Source organism: Cebus imitator, unplaced genomic scaffold (assembly GCF_001604975.1).
Source record: "Cebus imitator isolate Cc_AM_T3 unplaced genomic scaffold, Cebus_imitator-1.0 Scaffold71, whole genome shotgun sequence".
Taxonomy (NCBI): Eukaryota; Metazoa; Chordata; class Mammalia; order Primates; family Cebidae; genus Cebus; species Cebus imitator.
In genome coordinates, this window is record NW_016107386.1 from 573,877 (window position 1) to 589,305 (window position 15,429).

General features: G+C 54.1%; 2 protein-coding genes across 9 annotated transcripts in view; one reads left to right on the forward strand and one right to left on the reverse strand.

Moving 5' to 3' along the window:
* Positions 1-1,451: 1,451 nt before the first annotated feature.
* On the forward strand, positions 1,452-7,709 carry CALHM2 (calcium homeostasis modulator family member 2). 6 transcript variants are annotated; one of them, XM_017531144.2, is made up of 4 exons: positions 1,452-1,759; positions 2,694-2,811; positions 3,093-4,497; positions 6,926-7,709. In XM_017531144.2, exons 3-4 carry the CDS (start codon positions 3,943-3,945, stop codon positions 7,340-7,342), a joined length of 972 nt encoding a protein of 323 aa, XP_017386633.1. In that variant the 5' UTR covers positions 1,452-1,759; positions 2,694-2,811; positions 3,093-3,942; the 3' UTR covers positions 7,343-7,709. The 6 variants fall into 6 exon arrangements, with proteins under 6 accessions (XP_017386633.1, XP_037595411.1, XP_017386634.1 ...); XM_037739483.1 differs by having other exon boundaries at positions 3,571-4,497; XM_017531145.2 differs by having other exon boundaries at positions 3,784-4,497.
* Positions 7,710-8,164: 455 nt separating this feature from the next.
* Positions 8,165-15,429, reverse strand: part of PDCD11 (programmed cell death 11) — a 56,341-nt gene continuing 49,076 nt past the window's right edge. For 2 of the 3 annotated variants that reach the window (XM_017531139.2, XM_017531137.2), the window contains 9 exons: positions 14,314-14,436; positions 13,613-13,901; positions 13,373-13,489; positions 12,514-12,663; positions 12,027-12,277; positions 11,152-11,320; positions 10,436-10,589; positions 9,819-9,984; positions 8,165-9,081 (listed from right to left, as the gene is read on the reverse strand). In XM_017531139.2, the coding sequence (XP_017386628.1) occupies positions 8,913-9,081; positions 9,819-9,984; positions 10,436-10,589; positions 11,152-11,320; positions 12,027-12,277; positions 12,514-12,663; positions 13,373-13,489; positions 13,613-13,901; positions 14,314-14,436 (1,588 nt within the window). In that variant the 3' untranslated portion in view covers positions 8,165-8,912. The remainder of the gene's footprint in view (positions 9,082-9,818; positions 9,985-10,435; positions 10,590-11,151; positions 11,321-12,026; positions 12,278-12,513; positions 12,664-13,372; positions 13,490-13,612; positions 13,902-14,313; positions 14,437-15,429) is intronic. The other variant, XM_017531138.2, reaches the window with a different exon arrangement.

Below are 15,429 nucleotides of genomic sequence, written 5' to 3' on the forward strand. Positions count from 1 at the left end.
TCTGACTACAACATTCAGAAGGAGTCTACTCTTCATCTTGTGTTGAGACTGCATGATGGTGCTAAGAAGAGGAAGAAGAAGTCTTACACCACTCCCAAGAAGAATAAGCACAAGAGAAAGAAGGTCAAGCTGGCTGTCCTGAAATATTATAAGGTGGATGAGAATGGCAAAATTAGTCGCTTTCATCAAGAGTGCCCTTCTGATGAATGTCGGGCTGGAGTGTTTATGGCAAGCCACTTTGACAGACATTATTGTGGCAAATGTTGTCTGACTTACGGCTTCAACAAACCAGAAGACAAGTAACTGAGTTAATAAAAGACATGAACTAACAAAATAATAAGATTTGTAATATTCTTTTAAATGAAAAAATTATTTTTTAAAAAAGACCTGCTTTTCAGAATTGTGGTGAGGATAAAGGGAAATACCTTTTAGGGAGGGATCTGGGACTGTGTTTGGCACGTGCTGGGATCTGAAATAAACAAATAAACAAGCAAACCCTGGTACATTTTCTTTCCTTCCTGCATGTGGTCAAGCCCAGCTCAGGAAGGCCAGCGCACTCGGCAGCTCCACCATGATGGAACCAAGAGCACTGCAGCGCTGGCAGGTGTCTGGAGTCATCTCCCTCCATGCTAAGGGTCAACCAGCCTGTCCCTAGGCCTCTCCTCTGCAGCGTTCCTGATCCGTGCGCTTCAGCCCATATCTTGTGCACTTCCACAGCTGGGGAGCTCATGACCACTTTTAGGGACAGGCTGGGCAGCTCTGATTATTACAAAGGGCTTCCTTCAGAAACCTGCCGCCTTGAAATTTCCACCCACCAGTTGGAGTTCTGCCTGCTGGCCCCGGGGGCATCCCTAGGCTCCTGAATTCAATCGTCAACCCTCCAGGAATCCGAAGCAGGTCCCGGGAGTTAGCTATGGGTCAAAGAGCTGGCCGTGGGGATGGTTTGTCCAGTCAGCGGCAGGACCGCTCTGAGGGAGAAGGGCAGTAAGAGGGTGCGGGCCTGGCCCAGAACATCCCGCGGGGCTCAGCGGGGACTGACGGCCCCCTCCCCTGACCCTCTCAGGGTGTCCTTCGGTAGCTTCTGCCCGGCGTGGGGTGCTGTTGAAATTGTCATGGGGGGCAGGTCTAGGCCGGATCTCCCCAATGCTTCCCCACACCCCCACGTGGCCCTCCTGGCTGGCTGGTCCCCCGAGTCTCCTTAGGTTGTGGTGCTCTTGAAATTGTCATGGGGGGCAGGTCTAGGCCGGATCTCCCCAATGCTTCCCCACACCCCCACGTGGCCCTCCTGGCTGGCTGGTCCCCCGAGTCTCCTTAGGTTGTGGAGCTCGGCAGGGTTCGGGTCCAGGCTGAGAGCGGGGCCAGCAGGGCCCAGGGACGGCGAAGGGCGGGGCGGTGGGACAGGCAGCAGCTGTGGAACAGGCACCTCAACTTCCTCTCGGCTCCCCTCCCCTCGCGCCGCCCCCGCCCTCGCCCTCGGGGCCCGCCCTCCTCTGCCTGGTGGCGCCGGGAGGCTGTTTTTCCACTCACTGGCGCGCAGACTCCATCCCACTGTTTTCGGCTCTCTTTTCTGAAGTTAGACCAGTCTGAAGCCGCCACCAGCCCCAGGCCTCACTGCAGAAGAAAAGCGGGAGGGAGCGGCGGAGGGCCGGGCGGCGGCGGCTCACACAGTGGGGCAGCTGCCCTGCACGCCCTCCTGGAGGCCACCTGCAGAGTCCATCCCCAGGAGGCCACAGCCACAGGTGCCCACAGCTGGCCCCAGGTAAGGAAGGGGCCCTCCCTAGGGTGCGCCAGGTGTCAGGGGAGCATGGTAGGGCCGGTCCCACGCTGCCTCGAGGGAGAGAGGCCCCTAGCTGAGGTTCCCCCCACCCCGTGGGAGAGGGAGCAGTCCCGCCCCTCCCCCAGCCGCCGGTCTCTAGTCGTGACTGATGGTGGAGGAGGTCCCACTGGGAGTCTAGATGTGACCCGTCCCTGGCCTGGGGTTAGTGGTCTCAGAAGAGGGCCTGGCCCATCTTCTGCTCACCACCCACCCTGTGCAAGTATCTGGTACCCCACTTTGAGCCAGTTTATGAACCCAGAGGCACAGGGAGCTAATAGGAGCCTAGACGCCTAGGAGGGAAGAGGATAAGGGAGAGGGGGCTGACTTTAGCCCATTCATCCCCAGCAGTGATGCAAACTGCCTTTCCCAGGAAGTTAGACTGGAAACCCCTGGCTGTGAAGTGGGGGAAGAATCAGACTCCTCCTCCTCCTCCTCCTGTTCCTCCTGGTCCTCCTGGTCCTCCTCCCCCAGATTCTTTTCTTGGAGTCGGCATGGCCACGTGGCTCTGCCTGAGCCCATCTGGCAGCCCTCCTTGGCAGGGACGGAAGAGGTGATCTAGAGCTGAAGCCCGGAGGGGAACAGGGACAGGTCTCTCCGTGTCTGCCACTCACCCCATCCCTCCACTGCTTAGCTTCCTCTGGCATGGGGAGTTTTGTTTTTCACCCTCCAGATGGGGAGGATATGGGGCCACACCCTGGCCTGTCTCAGGCTTGTGTGGGTGGAAGCTGGAAAAGGAGTTGGGATAAACTTTGCTGTTGCCCGAGGCCTTGGCCACTTCCTGGCAGGTTGCCAGGGTCTGCTGCAGCCCAGACCAAGGCAGAGCGATCTCAATCTCCGGATGAGCTGGTGGCACTGCTCAGCCTTTGCTCTCACCCAGGCTTCCGGCTGCTGGCAGGCGAGATGGAGCGGGGCTGCTGGGAGGCTGTTGGATAGGAGAGGAGTCACAGCTGCAGAAGAGGAGGTTCTCCGGGACACTCGTGGATGAACTCTGCAAGGTCAGTAGGATACAGAAAAAAAGGGGTTCACTTAGCGCAGACTCACCCTTGTCCACTTCCCAGGTCTCCGTAAGTTGTGGTTAGAGGTCCTGCTGGGGCATCTCTGTATTTGTTTGGCCTCAGCAAGCCACTTCACCCTCTTCAGGTCTCAGTTCCCTAATCCTTGCAGGCAAGAGATTGGTCCCCACCCTGAAGACAAGACAGCGTGGGAGAGATGGAGGGTTTCACACAGAGCACGATCAGGCATCTTTGATTCTTTTCTTTCCCTCCAACATCCCTAGGAGAGAGCAAGAGTCAGGATGATTTATCCTCTTTTCACTGAGGAGGAAACTGAGGCCCAGAGAAAAGTCATGAAGTGTGATGAGACCCTGAGGTCCTTGCAAACTCCAGAGATTCTGACATCTTGCTGTGCTCGCCCCAGCCCACACCGCAGGATCCAGTCTGAGACCCTTAGCCACCCGGACACCCACTCTAGCTTTTACACCCTCAAGGCTGAGGCCCTGAGGACATGCCCTGGATTCAAGGAGTTCCAGACCCCTCAGCTAATGTGTGCCACCTGGAATCCCAGAGGGGAAGCCGGTCAGCAACCCACATTCCCTAGCAGCACAGGCCATCCCCAAGCCCTACCCTAGGAGAAGCTCGTGGTGGCAAAAAGATACTGAGCATTTGAGGCAGGTTACCCAAGCCTGAATCTCAGTCTGCCTCTTATCTGTGACCCTGGCGAGCCCCTCACCCTCAGGAAGCCTTCACTTTCCCTAGTGCACGGCGGGCACACAGCTCAGCGTGGGACTGTGAGGATGGGAAGTGAGGAGTGCAAAGCACCTGGCGCCCTGGAAGAACTCCATCAACAGTGGCAACTGTCACTTCCCCAGGCCCCCGCACTCCTTCCTTTCTCCTCAGCCTGGCCACACTAGCATCTTCCTCAACTCCCGGTTTTCAGATGGAAACACTTATGGGTCATCTGCTCCACAGGAAACACCAGGCCAACCACACAGTTGGGGATGAGATAGCACAACCACGCCCTGCTGTCTGGCGACCCCCAGCCCGCGCCCCTTCCTAGTACCACCAGCAACCATCAATCCCGTCTCCTCCCGCCTCCTCTCCTGCAATCCACGCGCCACGACCATCACCATGGCAGCCCTGATTGCAGAGAACTTCCGCTTCCTGTCACTCTTCTTCAAGAGCAAGGATGTGATGATTTTCAACGGGCTGGTGGCACTGGGCACAGTGGGCAGCCAGGAACTCTTCTCTGTGGTGGCCTTCCACTGCCCGTGCTCGCCAGCCCGGAACTACCTATATGGGCTGGCGGCCATCGGCGTGCCCGCCCTGGTGCTCTTCATCATCGGCATCATCCTCAACAACCACACCTGGAACCTTGTGGCCGAGTGCCAGCACCGGAGGACCAAGAACTGCTCGGCCGCCCCCACCTTCCTCCTTCTAAGCTCCATCTTGGGCCGAGCGGCTGTGGCCCCTGTCACCTGGTCTGTCATCTCCTTGCTGCGTGGTGAGGCTTATGTCTGTGCCCTCAGCGAGTTCGTGGACCCCTCCTCACTCACGGCCAGGGAAGAGCACTTCCCATCAGCCCACGCCACCGAAATCCTGGCCAGGTTTCCCTGCAAGGAAAACCCTCCCAACCTGACAGACTTCCGGGAAGAGGTCATCCGCAGGCTCAGGTATGAGTCCCAGGTAAGGAGCTGTGCAAGGGAAGCTCCTCTTCCCTAGTGGTGGCTGGTGGGAGTTGTAGGGATGGCCTAGTGCTAAACTTGGAGTTGGTCCTCAGGGGCTGAGGTCTGTGGGAAAGCACTGGCGTTAGGTATCAGAGCTGGTTAACCGGTGCATGGTAGGGCCAATTCCAGACACACATAAGAGAGAGTCTTAGCAATTTTTTTTTTTTTTTTTTTTTTGAGACAGAGTTTCGCTCTTGTTACCCAGGCTGGAGTGCAATGGCACGATCTCGGCTCACCGCAACCTCCGCCTCCCGGGTTCAGGCAATTCTCCTGCCTGAGCCTCCTGAGTAGCTGGGATTACAGGCATGCGCCACCATGCCCAGCTAATTTTTTGTATTTTTAGTAGAGACGGGGTTTCACCATGTTGACCAGGATGGTCTCGATCTCTTGACCTCGTGATCCACCCGCCTCGGCCTCCCACAGTGCTGGGATTACAGGCTTGAGCCACCGCGCCTGGCCTAGCAATTTTTTTTTTTTTTTTTTACAGTAAATCTCTCTTGTATATGACCACATTAGTTTTAAATATTAAAAGAACATTCTTCTGGCTCACACTGGTCCTTAATTCCAATCACAGATAAGCCACTTACCCCAGCCAGACTGAGCATGGGCCCCCACGAGCCACTCCAGAAACATGTGTGATGGGGCTTTGACAGTGGAGTGTGGCTGGCTCTGGGATGAACACATTCCTATCCCAGGAAGGGCCTAGCCCAAATACTGAGTCAGCCTCAAGTGTTGACGACTTAAGAGAAGTCCCTTGGGTCAGGATGGGGTGTTGAGTCAGGAAGATGCAGTTGCTGTTCTGAGCCTAAGCTGGGCTCTGAAGGAGAGGAGGTTGGTCAAGGGAGAGGAGGCAAGGGAAGAGAACTGGGCAGCAGCAGAAAGTCTCAGCAGAAAGCATTAACTTAGAGAAGCAGTGGGTGAGGGAGAGACAGGAAGGAGCACAGGTTTTTTTTTTGAGATGGGAGTCTATCTCTTGTCACCCAGGCTGGAGTGCAGTTGTATGATCTCTGCTCACTGCAACCTCCACCTCCAGTTGAAGTGATTCTCCTGCCTCAGCCTCCTGAGTAACTGGCATTTACAGGCGCGTGCCACCATGCCCAGCTAATTTTTCTATTTTTAGTAGAGATGGGGTTTCACCATGTTGGCCAGGCTGGGCTCATGATCTCAGGGGAACACAGGTTTCCTAAAAGGTTTTTTCTCTGAGTAAATAAGAAATGTAAACAGAGGCTGAGTGCGGTGGCTCATGCCTGTAATCCTAGCACTTTGGGAGGCTAAGGTGGGTGGATCACTGGAGGTCAGGAATTTGAGACCAGTCTGGCCAATATGGTGGAACCCTGTCTCTACTAAAAATACAAAAATTAGCCAGGCGTGGTGGCGGGCACCTGTAATCCTAGCTACTCGGGAGGCTGAGGCAGGAGAATCACTTGAACCCTGGAGGTGGAGGTTGCAATAAGCCGAGATCACTCCACTGTACTTCAGCCTGGGTGACAGACCAAGACTCCGTCTCAAGGAAAAGAAAAGAAACATAAACAGAGAAAAGGGTGGAGACAGTGCCAGAACTGGAAGATGGTAGACAAAAAAATGATACTTACTGGATGCTGATCAAATGCCCCCAGATCTCTGTATAGGAGCAAATGGTAAAACAAAGATGACCTTGCTTTTCCTTGCCCTCCAGGCAAGCATTTCAGACAAACACATGCATGACCTCCAAACACGGCAGATGGTGATGATGAGAGAAACCAGGCCACGGGGGATTCAGGGAAGGCACAAGTGCTCCCAGAGGGGCCTTTGAAGGCTTCCCAGAGGTGGCATCTAAGCTGAGCCTGGCAAGTTGAGCTGGGTTTTTTTTTTTTTTTGAGACGGAGTCTAACTCTGTCACCCAGGCTAGAGTACAGTGGCACAATCTTGGCTCACTGCAACCTCCACCTCCAGGGTTCAAGCGATTCTACTGCCTCAGCCTCCTAAGTAGCTGGGACTACATGCATGCACCACCACACCCGGTTAATTTTTTTGTATTTTTAGTAGAGATGGGGTTTCATCATGTTGGCCAGGCTGGTCTCGAACTACTGACCTCAGGTGATCCGCCCACTTTGACCTCCCAAAGTGCTGAGATTACAGGCATGAGCCACCATACCCTGCCTGGTGTTTGATGGGGTGAGATGATGGCAGGGGAAGGAGGTGCCCTTAAGTTTGAAGGGATGGCAGCAAAAAGTGCAGGCTAAGAGCAAGGAGAGTGTGAGTTAAAGGGGGTAAGGAAGCAATGGAGTCACAGCCAGAGGGGCCTGCTTCCCTTAGACCAGTGGAAGTTGTTCCTTCTCCACTTCGCTCTGAGAGGTAGAGCCAGGCAGTTCCTTGCCCCTCCTGAACCCTGCCCGTTCTCTGGCCAGCTCTTTGGGTGGCTGCTCATTGGCGTGGTGGCCATCCTGGTGTTCCTGACCAAGTGCCTCAAGCATTACTGCTCACCACTCAGCTACCGCCAGGAGGCCTACTGGGCACAGTACCGCACCAATGAGGACCAGCTGTTCCAGCGCACGGCCGAGGTGCACTCTCGGGTGCTCGCTGCCAACAATGTGCGCCGCTTCTTTGGCTTTGTGGCGCTCAACAAGGATGACGAGGAGCTGGTGGCCAACTTCCCAGTGGAAGGCACGCAGCCGCGGCCACAGTGGAATGCCATCACCGGCGTCTACTTGTACCGTGAGAACCAGGGCCTCCCACTCTACAGCCGGCTGCACAAGTGGGCCCAGGGTCTGGCAGGCAATGGTGCGGCCCCAGACAACGTGGAGATGGCCCTGCTCGCCTCCTAAGGAGCTGCTTCCCACCCCCTTTCCAAATGGCATGACTTGGTCCCAAACTGAACCCCACTGCTTGCTCACATCCGTATCAGAAGAGGAATTTTTAAAAACCGTATCTTCTTGGCTGGGGGAAAGGACCACAAGGCAATCTGGGGGTACGGAGAGACCCAGCAGACAATGGAAGCCCCAGCCAGCAGGGCTGGTGACAGTGAAGCTCACCAGCAGGCTCCTTGATGGTACCGTGTGTAGTTAATGTGTGTCTAGCTGCATAGGGACACCCAGCGCAGCAGTGTGGCCCTGGGAAGCAGCCTCCAGTGCATGCCTCTGGCCTCATTTTATATATTTAAATTTTTGATAAAGCTTTTGTTACTAAAAGGACTAGCCTGGTGTCTGTGTGACTGAATCGGCCATGCCACAGGAGGCTGGTGGTCACGGGGCCAGGCCCAAACTCCATGCCCTGTGTTAGGGAAGGGGACAGGACTGAAATGGACCACAGGGGTGGTGGCGGTACAGGGAGTGCCAGGTGTTTAACACAGGGGAAGCCCCTGATCTCTTTGCAGTTGGGTTCTACGTTCTGATTTGGTGTGGGGAACAAAGCCTGGCTTTTCTCAACGATTCAGAAGATTCTGTGCTCAGTCGGCAGGCCTGGAGCTAGCTCTTGTAACCTAGTTCTCATGTTTAAGCAGCAGGCCGGCCCCAGCGTCTCCATCCTGCCATCCCTGCCCGCCACCCCCACCGCCTCTAAAACCTCTGGATGCTCTCCCTTGGCCCTGTCCTGCTTCCTGGCATATGACTCAGTTATTTCCCATGGAAAAGCTCTCAGGACACTTAAAGCTGCCAGAGAAAACTTCTAATTCCCTTAGGACCAAGCCAAAAAAGAACTGGCTTCAGCAACTAGCTGAGTCTGTACTGGTCTCCAAGACATGGAATATACCAGATATGGTAAGGCTAGGTAATTTGGCCATGGTGGGCCTGGGATAAGACATCATCAGTTTAAGCCAACCCCTGTGGCTTTCCTCAGCAGCCCAGGTTTCTCCATTTTCCCCTCTGGGCTCTGAATCTGTCCTCCTGTCCCAGACTCACAGCCTCCAGTAAAGGGCAGAAGGTACCAGCCAGGCTGAAGCTGAAGGAACACCCAGAGACTCCAAGATCGGAGGGAAGGTTCCATTGCTGGGAGCCTACTGACCCCCCTCTGGCTGGACTGACAGCCCGCTACGCACAAAGGGGGATCTTGACCACAAGACCCTCAGGAGTACCCCCTCCACTCTTGCTCCCCAAGGAACTCCCCTGGAAGAGGGACCTTCAGCTTTTCCAGGAGTTCAGGGGCCTGTTGTCCACAACCCTCAAGAAGCCTTAGATAAGGAAAAAGATGACATAAATTGATACTGAAAATAAAATGAGCAAAAAGGAGTTAAAAACAATCTCAAATTCCTTTTTATCCTGACAGGATTCCCCTAAGGGCGCTGCAGAAAAAGCAGCATTTAAACAAGAGTCCTGAGCCGACAGTTTTCCCAGTGCCCAGGTACCCGAGGCAGGGCTGGCTGGCCCATTGCTAACAGTGACCTGTGGAGCCAGCCTGCCACTAGTCCTCCACTGAGCTCCTGGCCTCCACATACTCCAGGGCCTTGGCCTTGACTGCTTGCACGTCCTTCTCGGTGCCATGCTGCTTCTCGTAGTCCAGGTAGCGCTTGAAAAAGAACTTCATTTTCTTGGGGGCCAAGCTCAGATGAATGACCCGCTCAAAGATGTCCCTGTTGAGAAGCAGCAGGGTGGCATTTGCCTCTCAGTACCACGCCGCATGCTTCCTGGCTAGCACTAACCCACTTGTTCTCAGCCCTGGAATCAGGACCCCCTCCCATCTAGGACTCCCACTTCTACCATTATCCTTATTAATCCATGATGAACTCCCATGATTCCCTGGGGAGAGGCACTACCACCTCATCTTCCAGATGAGCAGACAGACACCCAGAGATGGTAAGGGACTTCTGCCTAAAGCCTTACAGTGATCAGAACAAATCACTGGGATGGGGAACACATAGTAAGAAACACACATAGACAACTTTTCTCTGAGAAAAGCTCAGCTCGCTGAAGGGCTTGGGTGAGGCACCTGTTCTTTGTGGACCTCAGTCTACTCATCTCTAAACCCTCCCTGTCTTGTGGGGATGCTAGGGGACAAAGGCAAGAGATTGCCTGTGAAATCTGTCTACAGTGAGGGCCAAGAATAGTGTCATTATGAGAGAAACTCAAGTCTCTTGATTCCCATGCCAGGGACCAGGCTACCTCCTACCAATGGTTTCAGGCAGACCAGATGCTGGCCTTTGAAGCAGAAAGAGAAGTTGAACAAGTGAATGTCACTGGGCCTGGGGCATCACATTGAGTTGGCTTTCTAGATCGAGTAAGAGGACTGGGATGCTGAGCTCTGCTTGGGGGCCAATGCCTACCACGCCCTCCCCTGAGGAACTTGGCCTTGGCCAGCAACCCCACTCACCGGACATCCTTCTGGCTGCCATGCTTGATGGTCATGTCGATGTAGACTGACCAGACATCTGTGCGCTTTGGGTAGGTGGTCAGCGTGTTCTCAAAAATGGCTTTGGCCCGCTCTGGGTCCCCCAGCTGAAACTCAAGCTGGGCAAACTTGGCAATGACGTCCACGTCTGCAGGGAAAGTACAGCTCAGAGACCCAACAAGCAGACAGACAGACCCCCTCACCACAGCAGTGTTCCACAGGGACAGCGTGGGCCTGACTCCCTGCTCTCAGGTCCCAAGACAGGTTGTGACAAGAGGGACAAAGCCCCAAAAGGAAGGTGGGGTGGGTTTGGGGCCAAATACACAGACGGGCACTGCAGACACACCACTCTCTGCGCACAGAAGAGGTGGGGGACTCCAGGGGCAACAGAACTAGTGCTAACTGCATTTTGTTCCTCCATCTCCTGGAGCCTGGCATTTGAAATGTAACATGTACTATTACGCGTGGGCACAGAATCGACAGGCGGCGAGAGGAAAGCCCTCACAAGGCTCTCCTGACTTAGAAGCAATGCCACAGCCAATCCCTACTCCCCGATCCTGGAGCACTCATGGGCTTGGGAGCTGGGAATGAGCACTCACGCTCCTTGCTAGGCAGGCACTCAAGGGCTCGCTGCAGCACGCAGTGACTGGCCCCCGCCTGGCTCCTCCGCAGAAGGTAGGCGCCGTATTTGATCCACACAGCTTTCTCCTGCCGGAAACGCTTCAGCATCCGGTTGTAGAGTTCACTGGCTTCCTGTGGGAAACGACAAGAGGAGAGCATGATACCACAGTGGGGACCGGACAGACAAGCAGCAACACTCATAAGAAGCTAGACTTGGGCTCCCAGACACCAAATCACTCTCAGGGCCTAATGCTAGAGACCCAAGAGGAGTGGGGAGGGAGGCTCACAGAGGCTAGTGGACAGGCACGACACGGTGGAGGGGACACCCTGCTGCTCGGCACCCACAGGAGGGCAGTCCTACTAGGAGAACATGAGAATGACAGGGGGAGCAGGAGAGACACCACCGAAGTGGATGCTGGGCTGGGATGTCCCCTGTCTGTGACGCCCAGCCAGCAGCCCAGCACAGACACACCAGGGCTCCACTGCCCCTTCACTTCCAAAGTCACTGCTTCCCTCACCTTGACCCTATGGTCCTGAAGAAGAGGTGAGGGAAATAACTTCTCTTACTTGAAGATGAGGAAGTTGGGGCCCAGATGTGGGGTAGCAAGCCCAGGGCAGGACTGGACCCAGAACCCCAGGGGCTCTTCCCTGAGAACCACTGGGACTCCCAGGAGCTAGTCTGTGGCCCTCCTACCTGGAATTTTTCTGACTTGGTGTAGATGTCCGCCAGGTGAAGAAAGACTTTGAGAGGCTCATTGTATTGCACAGCCCGTTCGAAGACCTTGGTCAGGGACTCCTGAGAGCCATACATGTTCTCCAGGTTCAGCAGAGCCACCCACACGTTCAGCTTCTCCTGTTCCTCTCTGGAGGGACAGCAGTCAGCACAGGAGCTCCATCAGCTCATCCCAGTGAGTCTCCCATCCCAGCCAGGCAGACCCAGGAGCCACGTCCTCCTCCCAGGCTCTACCCATGTCCTCAGATCCCAAATGCAGACCCTAAGAGGCTGTGTCCCCACCACAGCTGCCACAGCATCAGGAACCCCTGCTGCCACTCTGATGGCTTGGTCTCTGTCTCCCCTGGATTCTACCTCCATTCCTGGAAAGGAGGCCCACCAGATCCCAAATGGGCCTGAGATCTGGGCTGGAAGCAGAGTCCTGGGTCTGATTCTCCCTTCAAACTAAGAGGATAAAGCAAAGGACTGTCTTCCCTCTTCATTAGGCCTTAGAAAACTCACTCTCTCTGTTTGGAAAATGGCCACATAGAGGGTTTTCACCCAGGTATGTGGTGAGTTCTTTTTCTTACTGTAGTTCTGCTCCAAACTGGTTCCCTTATGTAAGTGCAGGGACTCTTTACCCTTAGCAGTTTCGGAGAAGACGATTATAAAATATAAATGAGCAGATCTATTTCACAGATGGCCACATCTGTGGCAGAAAGCCTAGGAACCCATGGGCCCCTGGTAGCAGCCACCCAAACTGCTGCTGGCCCTCCTGAAGAAATGCCCCACAGGTTGAAAAACCTCCCAGCCCAGAACGTGTGGAGACACAGTGCTCCCTGGGGCAAAGCTGAGACCTGAAGGAGATGGTCTTAAGGGCCCTCTCGGCCACGGCACGGGCCTTCTCGATCTCCGTGGCCTGCAGGTGGAAAGCCATGTACTGCAGCCACAGGATGGAGCTGTTGGGGGAGCTGAGCACCAGTCGGTCAAAATCATCTGCGGACTCCGGCTGTCTCCCAGGATCCATCAGCGCCTCCTCAATGCGGGACAGCTCCTTCTCTGCCTTCTGCTTCTCCAACTCCCTTTCTTTCTTGCTTTTCTTTTTCTGCTATGGAAGGCACACATACAGTGAGTCATGGGCTCCTCAAGGCCTAGAGGAGGTCTGTGGTGGAAGCCACAGGCTGGCTGGGCAGCCCAGGGCTCTCTATATACTCCCCCTGGCCTGGGACTGGTTGCTGCCCCCTCCCCGACCTACCCAGGAAGACACCCAGGCTGGGAACAGAGCAAAGGAGACTGACACCAAGGGGTCCCTGCAAAAAGGACACGCCCTGGAAAATAGAGCACCGTGGCTTGGTGTGGCTTCTCATCCTCTTCGCTATCTGAGCTCTCTGCTAGAGGTGGCAAGGCTGGGGTCAGAGAGTCTAGTCCCACGTTCCAAGCAAAGCCCGAAGATAGCTGCAGCCGGGGCGCTTCTGCTGGCTTGGTTTGCTTCTCCTGGAGGACCACAGAGGCATTGAGGAAAGCACCTGGCTCAGGCTGCTCCCTATATCCCCCACCCCAGCCCACCTAGAGAAGCACGGACTCCTACCAACCCCAGGGACCCTTCCGCTCCTCTCCTCCCAGGCCATGCCAGGCCCCAGCTCAGTGGGGACACTTTATAGTAGTGACATAAAGTTTTCTTTCTAAATACATTTATTTAGGTAACAAAATTTTAACACGCACACAAACATATGCATACTGGTATATAAAATAACAATTAGAGGCCAGGCATGGTGGCTCACACCTGTAACTCCAGCACTTTAAGAAGCCGAGGCGGGCTGATCACTTGAAGTCAGGAGTTCCAGACCAGCCTGGCCAACATGGTGAAACCCCATCTCTACTAAAAATACAAATATTAGCCAAGCATGTTGATGCATGCCTGCAGTACCAGTTACTCAGGAGGCTGAGGGCATGAGAACTGTTTGAACCCAGGAAGCAGAGGTTGCAGTGAGCTGAGATTGCGCCACTGTACTCCAGCCTGGGCGACAGAGTGAGACTCTGTCTCAAAGGGTCCCCATCCTCAAGGAGCCGATGGTCAACAGAGGCAACTGACAGCCCCCACTTACGTATTTTACAGGAAATGAAGTAAAAGAGGATAAGGTGGAGGATGGCCCAGCTCTTCCCTCGCCTGAAGCCTTTCCCCACCCTGTGACATCGCCCTCACCTTGGACAGCATATTTGTCTCTTCCCCCTCCTCTTCTCCCTCCCGATAGTACACGTCCAGAAGGCTGTCGTCCTCCTCTGATGGGCCGGCCTTCTTTGGCTTCTTGCTCACTCTTTCCTGAGAGGCCAGGTGGGAGAATGCCTAGGAGCATCCCCAGGCGACACCCTCCCTCTGCCCCACTGGGTGCCCAGTCCTCACACCCTCACTGCTGTCCCTCCAGGAGGAGGACAAGCAGGTCACCTGCTCACTCCCAGGCTCCTGGTGCTCCTGTCTGCCCCGCTTCTGCGCCTGTGGCTTCTGGGGCTGCTGCTTCTCCTTGCTGGGCAGCTCCACCTCCTCTAGCCACTTCTGGTTCTTCTCGTTCCTTTTCTGATTTTTCTTTTCCCCTTTTTGATCTTTCTCCTCAGCCTCTGTTTTCCTCTCCTCTTGCTCTGAAAGTGGCACTTCCAGGGAGGCAGAAAGCACATCCGGCTCCCCAGTGTCTCTGGGAAGGAACGACAGCTCTACAAGGTTCTTCTGGTGGTTCAGACTATGACAGAACGAGAGGGGGAAGATGAAGATATAAAATGCAGAGGGCACTGCAGGTGGCCCAGGCCTTCTCCCTCCTGATCAGCCCACGATTCTGCGCCCTGCCCCACCTGCCTTGGGAGTCCACTCAATATTCTCAAGAATGATTTGCGCAATGTATCTTGCTTAGTAGAAAAATACAGGGGGCGGATGTGATGACCCCTCCTCCATCCCCAACAACAGGGGCTGTGCAGAGATGAGTCACTACCTGTTTTCACAGGCACTAGGGCAGAAGACTCCAAACAAAGGCCTTTTATTCATTTAACACTGCTACATAAGCCATTATGTTTACAGTCCACCCTGAAATCTCCTCCCAGGCTTCCAGAGAAAGGGGTTTCATTCATATCACAGAGAGAGAATGGGAAGGCACCTACCGTAGGACCCTGGCTGTAAGCAGCTTCCCTTCAGGTAGGTGTTTGTTATAAAGGGCTTTCTTGGATGGGCTGAGCTGGGAGACATGCGGGTACCGGGCCAAACCCACAACAGAGGGGCCAAGGCTGAAAGGAGAAAGCCAAGAACCCTGTGGTCACAAATGCAACTGAGGAAGGAGACCCAGGCATCTGGGATTCCCTCCCTCTCTGTCATCTACTGTGCATCTCAATAGAAGAGAGAGCAGGCCAGCTGGCGCCTCCTGAATCTCCTTCCTAAAAATAACATGCTTGGTCTTGGGGAAACTCTCTGGAAGACACTATTTTTACTTAAAACAAGATCAAACCAGAGACCTTTTCACATGTGAGTCCCAAAACTGTAAACCGGAACCCTTTCATATGTGATTCCTAAAACTGTAAACAGAGACCTTTTCACATGTGAGTCCCAAAACTGTAAACTGGAACCCTTTCATATGTGATTTCTAAAGTATAAACCTATATAAAGGCAGAACCTTCCTTTGTTAGATGAGCTGGGCTTTGGACAAATTATGCCCAGGCTCCCAGCCGAATAATAAACTCTTTCCTCCTTTATTCGGTGTTCGGGAAATCTGTTTCCCGTGGCTGTTCCTGCTACACAACAACAGAATTCCAACCAGGCCCAGGGATTTCACTCTCACAGGGACTCAAGTTGTGACGAGGATTTGTGATAGACATAAATTCCTGGCATTCAGCAGGATGAAGTGAGCTTTGTAAACTAGAAAAAAATCATCAAGCATAATGAAGAGATGATGGAGTGTATTTTTTACCCCACATCATGGTATCACAATATACAAATCACAAAGTGCTGGGAGAAGAGGTGAAAGTACGGACACAGCACAGCAGGGAAGGATGCAGTATCAGATGTTTGTGAACATCAGGTGATTTCACAGAATGAACATTTACAAATCATCATCAAACACTAAATCAGAATGTCCACATTTATGTATGTATGCATGTATATATGTTTTTTTTTTGAGATGGAGCTTCGCTCTTGTTACCCAGGCTGGAGTGCAATGGCACGATCTCAGCTCACTGCAACCTCCGCCTCCTGGGTTCAGGCAATTCTCCTGCCTCAGCCTCCTG